We start from the raw sequence: 16,928 nt of genomic DNA, 5'->3' as shown, positions 1-16,928 counted from the left end.
CTTTCCATGTGCTTGTTGAAATTCTTAAATCTAATTTTAATTTCTAACTTGTTTTCTAATTTTTAAAAATTTATTTTTAAAATTTTCCTTAGATGGTTAAGATTCCTTCTTTCATCTGGCCTGTTTTCTGGCAATTTTTAATTTGTTTTCTTTCTATCTGGAACTTTTCCCATAGAGTCTCTGTTTCTTAATGGAATGTATATTCATTAAGGATTATAAAATATTTTATATTGTTTGCCACTCTTATTCATTATACATTTTTAATCTGATTTCCCAGCCTATCATAGTCAATTTGTTCTCCATACTAATATAGCTTTCTTCCTTCAGTTGAGTATTAGTTTAGATATTTGCCTCACTCAAACAGAATACTGTGCAAGCTCAGTCACTGAATCTATTCAAGTCTGAGATTGATAGATTGAAGCAAAAGTATCTGCTGGATGAACTCAAGCAATGTCTATGAGCTGAATTGTTGATGTTCCTCATCCAAGTCCTGCATCAGGACCCTTCCTGATCTTCACTGTAGCTGTTCAGTTTCTACACCTCTATCCCCCATCAGGAAGGTCTTAAAGACCTCAGTCTCTTTCTGCAGTGATCTCCTTGCCTCTGAGATTGATATGAGGAGTTACAGGGTATGTTTTTATACAGGGAAATGTTAGCAAAAGGATTATACTGAATGGCAGAGTAGGCATGAGGGATATTTTTGTGTCTGATGGCTTCATGTTCTTATCAATTGTTTGGAGTCTTGGAACTTCCACTGATCTGGAATCTGACTTAATCAACTGACTATTTACTGATCATAAACTGTAGATAAGCAACGTGTTCCTGTACATGAAAGAAATGTCAAGTTTTAAACTTGGCTACTTGTTCTCTTTAATTCAGCAAATATCAAATATAAGGAATATGGCATGTAAACCTCTAATCCTGTTAAAATGGAACAACTGATATGTTCAGTGAAGTCTGAAGAGCAGTACTGTTAGTTATTTCTGTCCTCTTTTTACTTCTCCCTAAGGCATGGCACTAAAAAATATTAAATGTATTTGTTTTCTGATCCCCAACCTGGTGACTAGTTTGTGGGAGCTAGAAGTGATTTCAGAGAGTCATCATGTCAAGGATAAGAGATGAAAACTCTTAAAGTTATTTATTACCTATCTCTGCAGAGTAGGAGGTAATCTATAATTTGAAACATTTCAAAGTTGAAACTTCACAATCATGTATGAACTTAGAACAGAACTGTGCATTTTTGTATACTGATCTCAAAATGTGAATGTAATTATTATCAAATGCTCTTTGGACAATAATTGATCTTGCAGTTGGAGGCCAAGTTTATGACAATTATTAAGCTTGTTTTTAGTTGCAAGTAAATGTAAAAATTATCAGCTTATAAAACTGGCTCTGTGCTCAGTTTTCTCTACATTTATTGCATTAAATTGCATTTGTTTTAATTTGCTTCAGTTAGTGTTTGGATGAATTTTGCGGCATTAAAAACTTGTCCATAGCTTTTACTAAATATTACCATTTAATTTAGTGAATTGTCCCTTTCATAGCTTTTCTGTTATCTCAGCTAAAACATCCCTATTGGATAGTTCAATGAACTTTCGTGTTACAGACAAGTCATATTTTAATAAGGAAATTAATTTATTCATAAATTCCAACAAGTCAAAAGAGATGGGTTATCTGATTTTAGTGTATTTAAGGGTAACCAGCTTTGATGTTAAATTCAGTAAAATTCATACATTCAGAATAGGTTGTTTGCATGTTGCTGTCTGGCCACTTGGCTTACTATCTACTCAAAAATTTCAGATTATGTCAGTTTTTGAGACATGAGTATGGTCGCCTGTTATCCTTTTTACCTCTGTACTTAAGTCAAAGAAAACATTTTATATGCTCTAATATATCATTACAGCATTCTAAGTTGTCTATCCTCTCTATCAGGTACAGCTGTAACCATATAAAGGACCGTTTCTATGCTAATTTAATATGATGTCCTTGGTAATGATGCATGTGGGAAGGCTTTGTTCTGCAGAAATATTATCTCTTAACCTGTTTTTATCTTACAAAGTGCTAAACTGACCTTGTAAATTGTTTAATGCAAGCAAACATGAGACTAGGAATCAAGCTTTGGCAATTTGTACTTTTTCTAGAACTAAAATATGCATGTAGACTTTTTAATTGAGAATGTAAGCTATCATAATCAATCAATATGAAGGATTGAAAAGATGAACCTATTTTGGTTAAACAATCATTATCATATTCTTACAACAGATGTTCCATGTAGATTAAATTACTCTTTCTTTTCTAATTAATTTAGTATGGCTCGCTTGTATTTTGAAATTACTCTTGTGTGCTTGCAGCTTCTGTGCATATTGGGTGACTTTTTTTATTATGCCCCTGAGAAAAGATTTTAAGGCGGTGCATGAAAATGTTTGTAAATGACAATTTGCAATTATTTTTGAGCATTCAACATTTTCTTCATTAATTGTCTTCCTGTGTCTTCCTTGTTATTCATCTGTCTTTCCATTTGCATTGGCTTATGATAACTGTTTTATTTATGGAATGGTATTTCGTGAACCCTTGTACTGTTACTTCTGTTTCCTGTTGTGTTAGTCATCATGTGCATCCACCAGGCTAACGTTGGGTGATGCCATTCGACATAAGCAGCTGAACATATCCTATTTTTCATCCAGGGTAGCAGGGGAGAATGATTTCCTTCAGACTGTGATCAATAAAGTCATTGCTGCCAAGGAAATAAACCACAAGGGTCAAGGTATGTTACAAAATAGAATTGTGCATTATTATGTAGTGATTAAAATACCTTCTACTCAATCAGAACTTTGTGATTTTAACAACTTTACAAACTTGCATTAACTTTAGCACTGAAAAAAATGGCAAAACATTAAGTGGCCAGTTGGATAGTTATGCCTGTCCTCTTACCAGGTTTTGCATTGAAGCCCTCCTTCGATCTAAGCAATATCATACTTTTTATATATAATGGTGGACACTATTGTGGTGGAGCAAATACTGCTGCTGCTTTGCATTTCCACAAAATGTGGCTTGGATCCAGGCCTGTGGTATCTCCATTGCAATTGCTTGGGCATTACGACGTGCTTCAATTCCTCCCAATTTCCAAAGACATGATTAGATGTTTAATTGGCTACTTAAAATCATCCAGGGACTTATCTCTGCAAATAGCAGAACTGCCACATCTGTCCATTCACTTCCTCCCTCAGCTCTAAACAATCCTTCCAAGTGAGGCAACACTTCAGCTGTGAATCTCTTGGGGTCATCTGTATCCGGTGTTCCTGATGCGGTCTCCTCTCCATTGGTGAGACCTGATGCAGAGTGGGGAACTGCTTTGTTGAGCACTTCTGCTCATCCCCCAAAAAAGCAGAATTCCCCGATAGCCAACCATTTTAATTCCTATCTCCATTTCTTTTCGGACATGTTGGTTCAGGCCTCCACTTCTGCCATGATGGGCCATTCTCAGGTTGGAGGAGCAGCATTTCACATTCCATCTATGTTGCCTGATGGCATGAACATCGATTTTTCCAACTTCTGATTATTTCCCCCATCCACCCCTTTCTCTCTTTTTCAGTTCCCCACTCTGGCTTAATACCTCTTCTCATCTGCCTGTCACCCCACCTCACCCCACCCCCTCCCGGTGCCCTTCCTTCTTCCCTTTCTCCCATGCCCCACTTTCCTCTTCTATCAGATTCCTTCTTCTCCTTCTCAAGTCCTTTATCTTTATCACCAATCTCCTCTCAGCTTCTTACTTCACCCCCCTTTCCCCATCTATCTGGCTTCACTTATCACCTACTAGTTTGTCTTCATAAGCCCTCTCCCCATCTTATTCTGACATCTTACCCTTTCCTTTCCTCTCCTCTCCTGATGAAGAGTCTTGTCTCAAAATGTTGACTGTTTGACCTGTTGAGTTCCTTCAGCATTTTGTGTGTGTTGCTTTGGATTTCCAGCATCCGCAGGACCTCTTTTGTTTATAATTAAAATATCCTATTATTTGATTTGGCGGGTGAAGGATAATTGTTTGCATTTGTGTCGGATGAGGAAGTGCGGCTGGGCTGATGGATGCGTGGTTGACAATAGCTGACCAGGGACCAATAATGGCTTCTATGAAATGTAAAAATATAAATCTGTGTAAGTTAGAGACTAGTATGAGCTTGATGATCTTTATACCCTTGTTTGAATTTCCATCTGGTATTAGATTGGTGCCTTAATTCACATCCATCACTTAGCTATCATATTTCTTAAAAGGACATGTAAAGCTAAGCAGAGTTTTCATTTTATTTTAAAAAAATCACTTCTGGGTGATGGAGTGGAGATACATCTCTAACAAAGGAAGTGTAATGTACTCCTTCCCTCTGAAGCTGTGGCAGCAGCTGGTTGATGGTTGTAAAAGCAGCTGGTGCATATGTCAAGTCCTGGTTGTGCAACCACTGATGCCAGGCAGACAATCTCTGAAGAGTATTTGTAATGGCTGCGGTCACCCGTCTTGTAAAGACACTGCCTCAAAGGATGCATCACCAAACCATTTCTGTAGAAAAATTTGCCAAGAACTATCATGGTCATAGAAAGACCATTATTGCTCATGTCATATGACAAGGCATATAAGAAACGAATGAAGATAGCAATTGCATTTATTAATTTTCCTGGATTGGATGTTGTTGGTAAAGTAAGTAAATTATTAGCAATTTCTAATAGCCTGTGAGAAACTGGTAATAACCCACTGCTTGAATTGTTGCAGGCTTTCTAGAGAAGTTACTTGTATTGTACAGTTAGGTTTGGGTTGTAGGATTTTGACCTAGTTTTATTCAGATACTTCAAGTGTAAAAGAGAAGTGAGAGTGGATAGTGGACTGCTAGAAAGCTATGCAGAAGAGGTTATAATGGGGGACAATGAAATGCCAGATGAACTGAATAGTAATTTGCATTAGATTTCACTATGGAAGACACCAGGAGTATGGTGGAAGTTCCAGGTGTTGGGGCTCATGAAGTGTGTGAACTTACTATTACTAGGGAGAAGGTTCTTGGGAAACTGAAAGGTCTGAAGATGGGCAAGTCACCTGAACCAGATGGTGTACACCCCAGAGTTCTGAAAGAGGTGGCTGAAGAGATCGTGGAGACATTAGTAATAACTTTTCAAGAATCACTTGATTCTGGAAGACTGGAAAATAGCAAATGTCACTCCACCCTTAAATAAGGGAGAGAGGCAGAAAAAAGGACAGTTAGTCTGACCTCAGTGGTTGCGAAGATGTTGGAGTCGACGATTAAGGATGTGGTTTCAGGGTACTTGGAGATACATGATAAAATATAGGTCATAGTCAGCATGGTTTCCTCAATGCGAAGTCTTGCCTGACAAATCTGTTGGAATTCTTTGAAGAAATAAGCAGAATTGACAAAGGAGAATCAGTTGATGTTGTGTATTTGGATTTTCAAAAGGACTTTGACAAAGTGCCGCACGTGAGCTGCTTAACAAGCTATGAGCCCATGGTATTACAGGAAAGATTCTAGCATAGATAATGCAGTGGCTGGTTGGCAGGAGGCAAAGAGTGGGAATAAAGGGAGCCTTTTCTGGTTGGCTGTCGGTGATTAGTGGTGTTCCACAGGGGTTTGTGCTGGGACTGATTTTTTTTTTCAGTCAGTGATTTGGATGGTGGGATTGATGGCTTTGTTGCAAAGTTTGCAGACAATATAGAAATGGGTGGAAGGGCAGGCAGTTTTGAGGAAGTAGAGAGGTGCCAGAAGGACTTAGGCAGATTAGGAGTATGGGCAGAAAAATGTCAGATGGGTTGGAGTGTCGGGAAGTGCATGGTCATGAGTTTTGGTAGAAAATAAGAAATGAAAGGGTTGAATGTTTTTTAACTGGAGCGAAAATGCAAAAAAAAAACTGAGGCACAAAGAGACAAGGGAGTCCTTGGGCAGGTTTGTTTACAGGTAGAGCCTCTGGTGAAGAAGCTAAATGCAATGTTAGCATTCATTTCAAGAGGACTAGAATATAAAAGCAAGGATGTAATGTTGAGACTTTATAAAGCACTGGTGAGGCCTCACTTGGAGTATTGTGAGCAGTTTTGGGCCCCTTATAGAAAGGATGTGCTGAAACTGGAGAGGGTTTAAAGGAGGTTCATGAAAATGATTCCAGTATTGAATGCCTTGTCATATCAAGAGCATTTGATAGCTCTGGGCCTGTATTCAGTAGAATTCAGAAGAATGAAGGGTGACCTCAGTGAAACCTATTGATTGGCGAAAGGCCTTGATAGAATGATGTGTGACAGGATGTTTCCATGGTGGGAGAGTCTAAGACCAGAGGACACAGCCACAGAATAGAGTGGAGATTTAGAATGGAGATGAGGAGGAATTTCTTTAGCTAGAGAGTAGTGAATCTGTGTAATTGTTTGCTGCAGGCAGCTGTGGAGGCCAAGTGTTTATACTTAGAGAGTTTGATAGATTCTTACAACACACACAAAATGCTGGTGGAACACAGCAGGCCAGGCAGCATCTATAAGGAGAAGCACTGTCGACATTTCAGGCCGAGACCCTTCATCAGGATAGATCCTTAATTGGTCAAGGCATAAAGGAATACAGGGAGAAGGTAGGAGATTAGGGTTGAGAGGAAAATTTGATCAGCTGTGATGAAATGGAGCAGACTCGATGGGCCAAATGGCCTAATTCTGCTCCTATATCTTTTGCTCTTATGACCAAGTAACAATGAGGAACTGACAATATTTCTAAATCGCAGTGTGTATGCAGGAAGGATATTGCACCAATGGTGCTTGGTATGATATTCCTTATCATTGCTCTCAATGATAGGAATTAGGAGGTACTGGTTAACTATTCTGGGCAAGTACTGCTGTATATTTTGTAAATACTTCACACTGTAGCCACTGTGGACTGGCAGTGAGAGGACTCAGGTTCTTAAGGCGGCTGAAGATGATGTTTGTGGCTGGTTCAATTGAGTTTCTGATCTGTAGTGATATTTAAGGTGTCGATGGTGGAGGACTTGGCAATATCAGATGGTTTCAAAGGTATATTTAATGTCAGAGAAAAGTATACAATATGCAAAATGCCTTCTGCAACCATTCACGAAAACAGAGGAGTGCCCCATAGAATGAATGACAGTTAAATGTTAGAACCCCAAAGCCCCCCCAGCTCCCCTCCCACGCATAAACAGCAGCAAAGCAACAAACCCCCCCCCCCCACCAGCAATAAAAGCATCAGCGCCCCCCACTGAGCACTCAAGCAAGCAGCAAAGCATCAGTAAAGACACAGACTTGTAGTATCCCAAAGACTACTCGTTCATCCGGTAATTCTACATACCACAGGCTCTCTCTCTCTCTCTTCCTAATATGGAAAAACGAGGTGTCTCCATTTCACAGCGAGAGGGGACACATAACAAACAACTCACTGATTTATGATGTTAAAAGTGCATTGCGTCTCCTTTTCCTGAGCTCTGTGCCCAAAAAACTCTGGCCTCTGTGCACACAGCCAGCTCGCTGCTTTTGATCTTCTGTCTCCCATGATACAGCAATTCCCTGCAAAGACACCAACTACGACTCTGCCCGCCTCCAGATCCACGATATCCTGGAACTCCAAAGGCGAGCTAATCTTCTAGGGCACGTCCTTGGTATATCGAATAGTGGCCAGTCATGAGACTCCGAGAGTGGGTCCCATTCCCGCAAAGAACCGAAGTCAGTGTGTAACTCCAGGTTAGGGTCTTCAACAGAACACTGAAAAGGAAAAATAGAGGTATTAAAGATAGAAGTAGAGCTGTTTCCAAAGATGTAAGGCTATGTCCACACTAGAATGAATAATTTTGAAAATGCAGGTTTCGCGTAAAAACGATAGGCATCCACACTATGCGTTTTAAAAAATATCTCTGTCCACATTGAAACGGAGATTTCGGCAAACCTCCTCCTACTGCGCATGCGCAGGACACATCTACCGAAAACAAGCAACATGTTTGGTGTCGAATTTCGCTGTGAAAGTATGTGTTTGTGCAGTTACAGACTAGAAAAACTTAAAACGATGGACAGCTGTTGGCTCTCGCACAGGAGAACTTAAAAGTAAAAAAAACACAAATACTGGAGTGTATGGAGGCAACCGACAGGGAGTTCACGGACAGATTGACTGGGCTGACGACGAACATTGAAAAACTGCCTAACTCTGTTGCATTAATAAAGCGCCTTGTTAAATGTATAAAACATGTCTGCATCAGTGTTATCTTGTATTTCCATACAATGTTACATTAGGCTGTTACACATCTATTGTCAGAAGTACTTGCATAAATAGGTAAACCACTTTCATACAAGCAAGGACAGAAAACAGGGCAAAGTGAGTGTACTTATTTCTTCAGTAAGTTATGGGTCAAAGTATTTGGTGAGTACATTACTAACTCTTCTGGCTTCAGTCTCGTTCCTGTCTGTTCTGAAATTGTTAGGATGCGTTCAAGAAAACAATGAAATAGCGTGCTGCCGTCTGACAACGTTTTCAGATTTCTCTGATTACCCCGTCCACACTGATCCGGCCAATCCAGCGTTTTCAAAATTACACACTTTGGAGAGCGCTTCTGAAAAGCTCAGGTTTCGGGGGACAAAAACGCCGTTTAGTGTGGATGGAAGGTAAAAGCGAAGAGAAAAAGCTTCGGTTACAGATTTATCAGGTGTAGTGTGGACGTAGCCTAAGTAAAGGATTTGCCGTTAGGTGCCATTATAATTATCTGATGACAGTCATTATCTGATACTTCTGTGATGTGAATGCCTCATGCTACCTATGATCTAATGCTTGAATGTCTTGGACCTATCCAGTAGGCATTGAATGCTTCACTTGGTGAAGAATTGAAAATCGAGTTGCCAGCAAAAACCTCACTTAGTGTCATAGGATTATACAATACTGAACCAAACCCTTCAGGTCAACTTATCAATGCCTATGTAAGTGCCTTTTGACATTGTGAAAGGGAGGTCATTACAGAAGCAGCTGCAAATTATTATTTTGGCCTCTTCAGAGGCCTTGAGGAGCTTCTGTGGGAATGCCCTATAACTGACATAATTGGCCTCTTAGCAACCACAACTATCACCTTTTGTCACAGTCACAGGAATGTTCTTATTTAGATTGGTAATGATTTCTGTTTTACCAGGATCTCTTGATGCTAGACACAGTGAAATGCTACTTTTTTGTTAAAGACAGCAACTCTTGACCATATCTGGAGTTTAGCTCTGATCAATTTGGATCCAGGTTGTGAGGACAACCAGGTCAATTGCCATCTCAGCACAAGTGAGGAAGTGCTGTCATTGTCATCTTCTGCTGCTTTTCTAGTGATTGAGAATAGACTGTGTGGTAAATTGCTCTTTGAATTTTTGGTTTTGGTGAACAAGGCAACTACAATGTCTGGGTAAATGCCTTAGTTTTGATTGTACTAAAACTGCTTGGTGAGAGATGTGGCTGGGTCTGGAGTGCAGATTTTCAGTCCGATAGATGAAATTCTGACTTTGCTCTATCCAGTTCTATGCAAGCTTTGTTGTATCCAGTGCACTTTATCCAGCTATTTTTGTTGCCAAATGAAGTGATACTGGCTCCTGTGCCAATGGAGATCTCAGCAGGAAGCCCAAAGTGGATTATCTTATTTAGCATTTATGCTTTTGCCTAGTTTTAGGATTTGCATGCTGAGCTATGCAATCACTGAGGATGGGCACAGGAGAACTGTTACGCTTAAATCTAGTCCATTGATTATGGGATCTCAGTTGTGTCTGTAGCCTGCACTCTTCAGCTACCATGTGTAAGACTGTGGTGCAGCATTACTTGTCTTGAACTTTAGCATTTTTAAGTATGCCTGGTGCTACTCACAGCATACCACCCTGCACTTCTCATTGAACTGTGGTTGATGTCCTGTCTTGATTATGATGGTGGAGTGAGGTCCTCAATATTAAGTCATGCTTTGTCTCCATAAGAATGTGCAGCGGTCAATTTTATGCATATTGTCTTACTTAATTCAACTATTCAGTTCTTAAAATCAACCAGCAAAAGTAATCACTGCAGTTCTGCAACACTGTGAACACTTTCTGCACTAAAATGGACTTCGTTTTTTTTGTTTAATCATGTTTTTTCTTGTAAAATGTGTATAATTTATATTTAATTTATGTTTTTTTTTGGGAAAGCTGCTTATATGGTGCCATGTGCCTGTGATGCTGCTACAAGTTTTATGTTGTACTTCTGCATAATGTATATGTGTGTATGACATTAAACTCAACTTTGACTTCATAGATAAATGTCACTATGTAGTAAGATTGAGAGAATGAGGATAAGTAGGTTTATCTCTTATGCTGGTTCACTCACTGCATCTACAGACCCAGTCTAATGTCTATGTTTTGCAGGGCTAATGTTAAGAATCCACTCTTGGGATAAGGATTGAAAAACCTTTCTATATCCTTGTTAATTTCAATGATTCTTTGAGGTGTTGTTCAACAGTGAGATACACTTATTCATCAGCTGAGAGTAGATGATAGGTGGTGAACAGGAAGAGCTGTGATATGGTGCAATGGGATTTTGAGTCAATGTTGTGGACCCGAGGAATATTCTCTCTATCCTGTATATTACTCTGCTCCCATGTCTGATGGGTCTAGTCATCGAGAGGGACAGGAAGAACCAAAGGATAGTGATAGATGAGTGCAGCATGTTGTTTGTGAGGTAAACGAGAATGACTGTGTAGCTTTTGCTTGATCTGTTTGCAATTCTTCTCTTCAATTTGGAACAGCACATAATCTGCTGGAGGAACTCAGCAGGTCATATAGTATCTATGAAGGGACAAGAGCAGTCAGTGTTTTGGGTTGAGACACTTTGTGGGAGTCCTCATGGGTCTTGACCTGAAGCGTTGATTGCTCATTTCTCTCCACTGATGCTGTCTAATCCGTTGACTTTCTCCAGCATTTTCTGTATTGCTTTAGATTTTTAGCATCTGAAATCTCTTATGTTTCCATTTTGTTGCTCCACTGTGAAGTCTCTTTGAGGTATGCCTACTTTGCAAATTTCCGCCTCAGTCCTGGTGAAGGTTCTCGACCTGAAACATTGACTGCCATTGCTCTTCATAAATTCTGCCTGACTAGCTCAATTCTTGGACTTTGTGTATTGTTCCAGATTTCCAACATTTGCACTCTCAAGCATCTTTAATTTAAGATGCCACCTCCCCAGATTTTGTAAGGAGTACTTTGCATGATGGACTGGGCTGGGAGCATCATTGCAGTGCCCATATCCATATACAGCATCTAAGCTAATGCCAGGAAAATCGGTCTAGTATTTTTTTTTGCTTGAAAATAGCATAAATGGCATATTGACTGACATGTTCTACAAGAGTGGCTTGCTGAATAGTTAGTAGTACCTTAAAAGGGATTTAAAATCAACTACTTGAGGTGGGTAAGTATTTACAAAGTAAATTTATTATCAAAGTGTGCACATGTTACCATATACTACCTTGACATTCATTTTCTTTCAGGCATTTACAGGAAAAAGGAAAAAAATATATTAGAATTTTATATACAAAATATATGTAGACTGTCCAATATTAAAAAGAATATTGTGCATATTCAGATAATCCAGAGTACATGAGTTGTAAAAAGTCCTTGAAAGTGAGTCTTTTGGTCGTAAAATCAGTTCATAGTGGTGGTGAGTGAGGTTACCCAACTGCTTCAGGAGCCTCATGATTGTGGTTAATGTAGGCTAGCCAAGGTCAGGATGACAGATTTTTTTGCCTTGGTGAACTTCAGTGAACCAGATTTTTTAATAGGGCAGTCAGGTGGTGTTTGTGGTTGCTATTACTTAATATTAAAGTAAAAGCAGACAATGTTGGAAATGACTTCTGGGCAGTCTGTGGGAAGAGAAGCAGCTAATATTTCATGTCCAATTTCAGGCTTGTTTCTTCTAACATGTCAGCACCTTTTCTTTTAACATAGATTGAGCCTGAACTGCATTTCCTGGTTTTATTTTTGATTTACAGCATTTGCATTTTTTAATTACTTAAAACTTTTTGTTTTCAAATTCCAGATTATTATCTGAATGTACAGTTGCTCTAGAAAGTTTGTGAGCACTAGTATGTTCTCAATTTCTGCATTAGTATCACCTAAAATGTGATCAGATCTTCATCTAAGTACTAAAACTAGATAAAGGACCCAATTAAATAAATAACACAAAAAACATTATATTTGGTTTTTTTTTAATTGAGAAAAATGATCTAGTATTACATGTATTTGTTGGAAAAAAGGTTGTGAACCATTGCTTTAGTAACTGGTACAGCAATAACTTCAACCAAGCGTCTCCGGTAACTGTTGATAAGTCCTGCACATTGGCTTGGAGGAATTTTAAGCCATTCTTCCTTACAAAACTGCTTCAACTCTGGGATGTTGGTGGGCTTCCTTCCACAAACTGCTTGCTTCAGGTCCTTCCACAATATAGGATTAAGATCAGGCCATTCCAAAACACAAATTTTCTTCTTTTTAAACCATTCTGTTGTTGATTTACGCTTGTCTTTCAGTTCATAGTCTTGTTGCATTATCCAGCTTCTATTAAGCTTCAGGTGATGGACTGATACCCTGTTTAATACCTTGCTACAATTTTGAATTCATTGTTCCCTCAGCAATAGCAAGCTATTTGGCCCTGAGGCAGGAAAGCAGCCCCAAGCCACGATGTTTCTTCCACTGTGCTTCACAGTTGGGATGAGGTTTTGGTGTTGGTGTGTAGTGCACTTTCTCCTCCAAACATAACAGTGTGCAGTTCTGCTAAAAATTTCAATGTCTGTCTCATCTGTCCACAGAACATTGTCCTAGAAGTGTTGTAGAACATTCAGGTAGAACATTCAGGTGGTCTTTTGCTAACTTGAGATGTATAGCAATGCTTTTTTTTTTTGAGAGCAGTGGTTTCCTCTGGTGTCCTTCTATGAACATCATTCTTGTTCAGTGTTTTTCTTATAGTGGACACATGAACAGAGACTTTAGCAAGTTCTAGAGATTTCTGTGGTTCTTTGAGGGACTTTATCTGTGGGTTCATTTTCACCTCCATCAGCATTGCACGTTGTGCTCTTGGTGTGATCTTTGCAGGATGCTCACTCCTAGGGAGAGTGGCCACAGTACTGAGTTTCCTCCATTTGTAGACAATTTCTCTTGCTTGGACTGATGGGCATTCAGGTGTCTAGACATACTTTTGTAGCCTTTTCCAGCTGCATACATCTCCAATTCTTCTAAGGTAATCTGAAAGTTGTTTTAATTGAGGGATGATGCACATAAACATATCTTTCTTGAGAAGAGTTGGTCTGTCAGTAACCTGACTTTGTGTCCTTTCTATAGGGCAGGGCACCTCTACAACCCATACCTCCAATCTCATCTCGTTGATTGGAACATCTGACTCCAAATAGCTTTTGCAAATGGCATTACCCCAGAGGTTCATATACTTTTTCCAACAAATACATGTAATATTGGATTATTTTTCTCAATAAGTAAATGAACAAGTACAAAGTTTATTTGTGTTTATTTAATTAGGTTCTCTTTATCTAGGCTTTGGACTTATGTGAAGATCTGATCATATTTTAGGTGATACACATACAGAAATAGAGAAATTTCTACAGGGTTCACAAACTTTCTAGCAGCACTATAAATTCTATAGTTGCTGTTGTGGGATTTCAACTTGGGTCTGTGAATTATTAGTCAAGGCTCTGAATGACCAGTTGTGTAACATTTTAATTGCAAGGTGACTTGTTTGTAATGTTGGGTTTACATGAATAGAGAGCAGCGTGGTAGCATAGAGGTTAGCACAAGGCCTTACAGTGCCATTGATCAATGATTGGGTTCAATTACTGCCATTTTTTGTAGGGAATTTGTACATTCTTCTTGTGATCACTTGTGTTTCCTCCTGGTGCTCTGGTTTCCTTCCACATTCCAAAGAGCTACTGATAGGGGTATACTATGTTGATGCTGGAAGTATAGTGACACTTGTGGATTGCCCTCGGACTGTGTTGGTCATTGATGTAAACAATGCATTTCACTGTATGTTTTGATATATATGTAACAAATAAAGCTAATCTACAGGCATTCAAAATGTTGTCAATAAATTTGGTGAGACACATGTACTAATAGCCAATAGAATTATGAACTTTTGATCAGAGCTCAAATGTGAAGGAAGTCCTTGGAAAAAATAAGAACATTGTTTTACACACCATCAAAAAATGAGGGGAAGGTAAAAAAAAAAAGCGAATGACAGGGATTTGTAAAAATGACGGGTGATATTGGGGAATTTTGCAGTTGATGTAATGATACTGAAGTGAACGATCATAAGGGAGGACTTGCACGAATGTATTCATGAGAAGTTCTTTGATCTTTATGTCTCACTGCAGCATATAGTTCTGGGGAATTAGTTGGGCAAGTGAGCAATGTGTCAATAGGGAAAACACTTAAAATTCAATATTTCTGTAACTGAATCTCAAAAGCAGCTTTTTCTTTAATAAATAAATCTTACTTGGCAAAATAATTTGGAATCTGGTTCAATTTTATATTTAATTTTCTTGTTCAGGTTTGTGGGCTACAATGAAACTGCTCTTAGGGGATGTTCATCAGATCCGAAAAGATTTTCCCCACCTTGTTGACAGAACCACAGCAGTTGCAAGGAAAATGGGTTTTCCTGAAATAATAATGCCTGGTAAGTTTAAAGTGCGATTTAAATGTGATTGTCTATTGCTTAAGTGTAGACTTCTGTTTATTACAACTATATTAATATTAAAATATACCATGTGTTAAGAAATAGCAGAATGATTTTACTATTATTGCAATAATCAAATTGACCAAAGTTGGGTTTGTAGTACACTCAGTACATCTCCTCGTTAATGTAAATATCTAATCTGCCAGTGATGTGGCAGAAACTCAAAACATAAAGGCCTACATCCCTTATTTATTTAACTAGTTGTAATTAGTTATCTTTTTAGTTAACTGCTATAACAAGAAGCCTAAGCCTTATCTGTTCTTACCTGCTCCTCAACTGTGTCTTCTTGCCGAAGCCTTACAAGCCAAAGCCTCAGGCCTTGGAGACTGCTCCATTGTCCCACTCATACAATGGCTGATCCATAATAGCCTCTGAGACCTTGGCCTCTGCCTCTTCACGTTGAATTGCCTTGAGCAATCCTCTCAAGGGAGAGAAGCCTTCTGTCCTTTCCTATCAGACTCCCCCTTCTCCAGCCCTATTTCCCTTTCACCAACCAACTTCCCAGATTTTTACTTCTTCCCTCCCCTTTCTGGTTTCACCTACCACCTTGTGTTTCTCTCTCCCCTCCCCCACCTTTTAATTCTACTCCTCATCTTTTTTTTTCTCCAGTCCTGACAAAGGGTCTTGATCTGAAACACTGACTGCCTGGCTTGCTGAGATCCTCCGGCATTTTATGTTTAAATTGCTATAATCACCTACTTAACTTTAACATTTAGAATGTAGTCAGGTAAATTAGCAGAATTGCATATTTATAATCGTAGCATATCCCAAATGGCTATTCAATACTGGCATCTGTTCCAAAATCCCCTTGGGAATAAACTTCCAACATCCAAAATATACAATTTTGAAGGGTGGTTCCATGAATAAACAGCTAACCAGAAGCTTAAGTGACAAAACATCTGTCCTGAACTATACGTTAAGTGACGGGAATACATCTTTAACAATGTGTAAGTATAAGGAGCGTTCATCTGTTGTCTTTCCTTGTGCAGTTTCAATGGGACAGTATTTGAATGTTCCACACAAAGTGATTGGTTTCACCAGCCACAAAATATAAGTTGGAAAATAAATTATGTGTAGGTTTTATTTCCTGAAGATTGACTCTCATTTTAGTTAATCCATAATTATGTTATCCATAAGTCATAACCCCAGAATGATCCCTAACATTATGTGCATATTTGAATTGTGAAGCTTAGCTGCCTCTTCAGATGTCATTGCAGCATTAAGTTATACTCAGGTGCCTGGAATGATTTTGAACTTCACATTTGACAGAACTAGAGAAGCAGTTTCACACCAGAATTGGGTAGGAATTTTTCATTGTTGGTTCTACAGGAGTTCCCAAAGAAAATACCTCTTCTTTTTCCCCTTGCTACTGGGTTCAGAATTTTGTTTAATTTGTACTGCTCAAAGTCATTTACTCAACTTTAAAATGTCTCCTTGTTCTTATGTTATAGAAGAAGCTATTAAGCCATCATGTGTATGCTGGCTGTCAGAGCAGTCCCATTTACCATCGTATTTTCCTATAACTTTTTCTCTCTTATGTGACTTTCAAAACTCCCAATTCTTCTACCAGCTTTACAATCATTAGTGTTTTATAGTAGCTAGTTAATCTACTAACCAGATCAACATTTGGGCTGTGGGAGGAAGGTCTACTGACTCAAGAAAAACCCATGTGTTCACTGGCACGTGCCACACAGATGTCATTGGAAGTCAGGATCAAACCTGAATTGTTAGAGCTGTGAAGCATCAGTCTTTTTGTTGCATCTCTGTGTCACTACTTTATATGATGATATTTGTTTTTTTACAACGTATAGCTGTAATGATGTCCTACTGTTGTTGCTCAGGCAACAGTTTAAATTTGTTCTTTTGAAAGTTCGAGTCTGTACTGTTGACTTAACAGATATGGTATTCCATGAATTCCAAAATTCCATGATTTCTGGATATGTCTGCCTGACCTTTATTGATCAGGGTCTTAGTTATGATTACCAATATCTTGTATATGCTGGGGAATTGCCACAATTTTATTTGATGATAAGATCAATCTGCTGCTAAACCATATTCACCATTGTGTGACAAAATGTGTGAATTCCAGTTGTTTCAGGCAGTTAAGGTAATAACCCGTTGTCTTGTTTATCTTCATTTGAAGAAAAATCTAAGAACAGTTATCACAAACTAAGAAGCAAAAGATACTGG

General features: G+C 38.7%; 1 protein-coding gene across 2 annotated transcripts in view; it reads left to right on the top strand.

Moving 5' to 3' along the window:
- The window catches only part of dock1 (dedicator of cytokinesis 1), a 574,951-nt gene that overhangs the window by 136,204 nt on the left and 421,819 nt on the right, over positions 1-16,928 (top strand). For both annotated transcript variants that reach the window (XM_073027587.1, XM_073027588.1), the window contains exons 12-13: positions 2,685-2,764; positions 14,553-14,678. In XM_073027587.1, the coding sequence (XP_072883688.1) occupies positions 2,685-2,764; positions 14,553-14,678 (206 nt within the window). The remainder of the gene's footprint in view (positions 1-2,684; positions 2,765-14,552; positions 14,679-16,928) is intronic.

This window comes from Hemitrygon akajei, chromosome 23, assembly GCF_048418815.1.
Source record: "Hemitrygon akajei chromosome 23, sHemAka1.3, whole genome shotgun sequence".
NCBI lineage: Eukaryota > Metazoa > Chordata > Chondrichthyes > Myliobatiformes > Dasyatidae > Hemitrygon > Hemitrygon akajei.
Note: the sequence above shows the minus strand (reverse complement) of the source record. Positions and strands in the feature narration are given on the sequence as shown.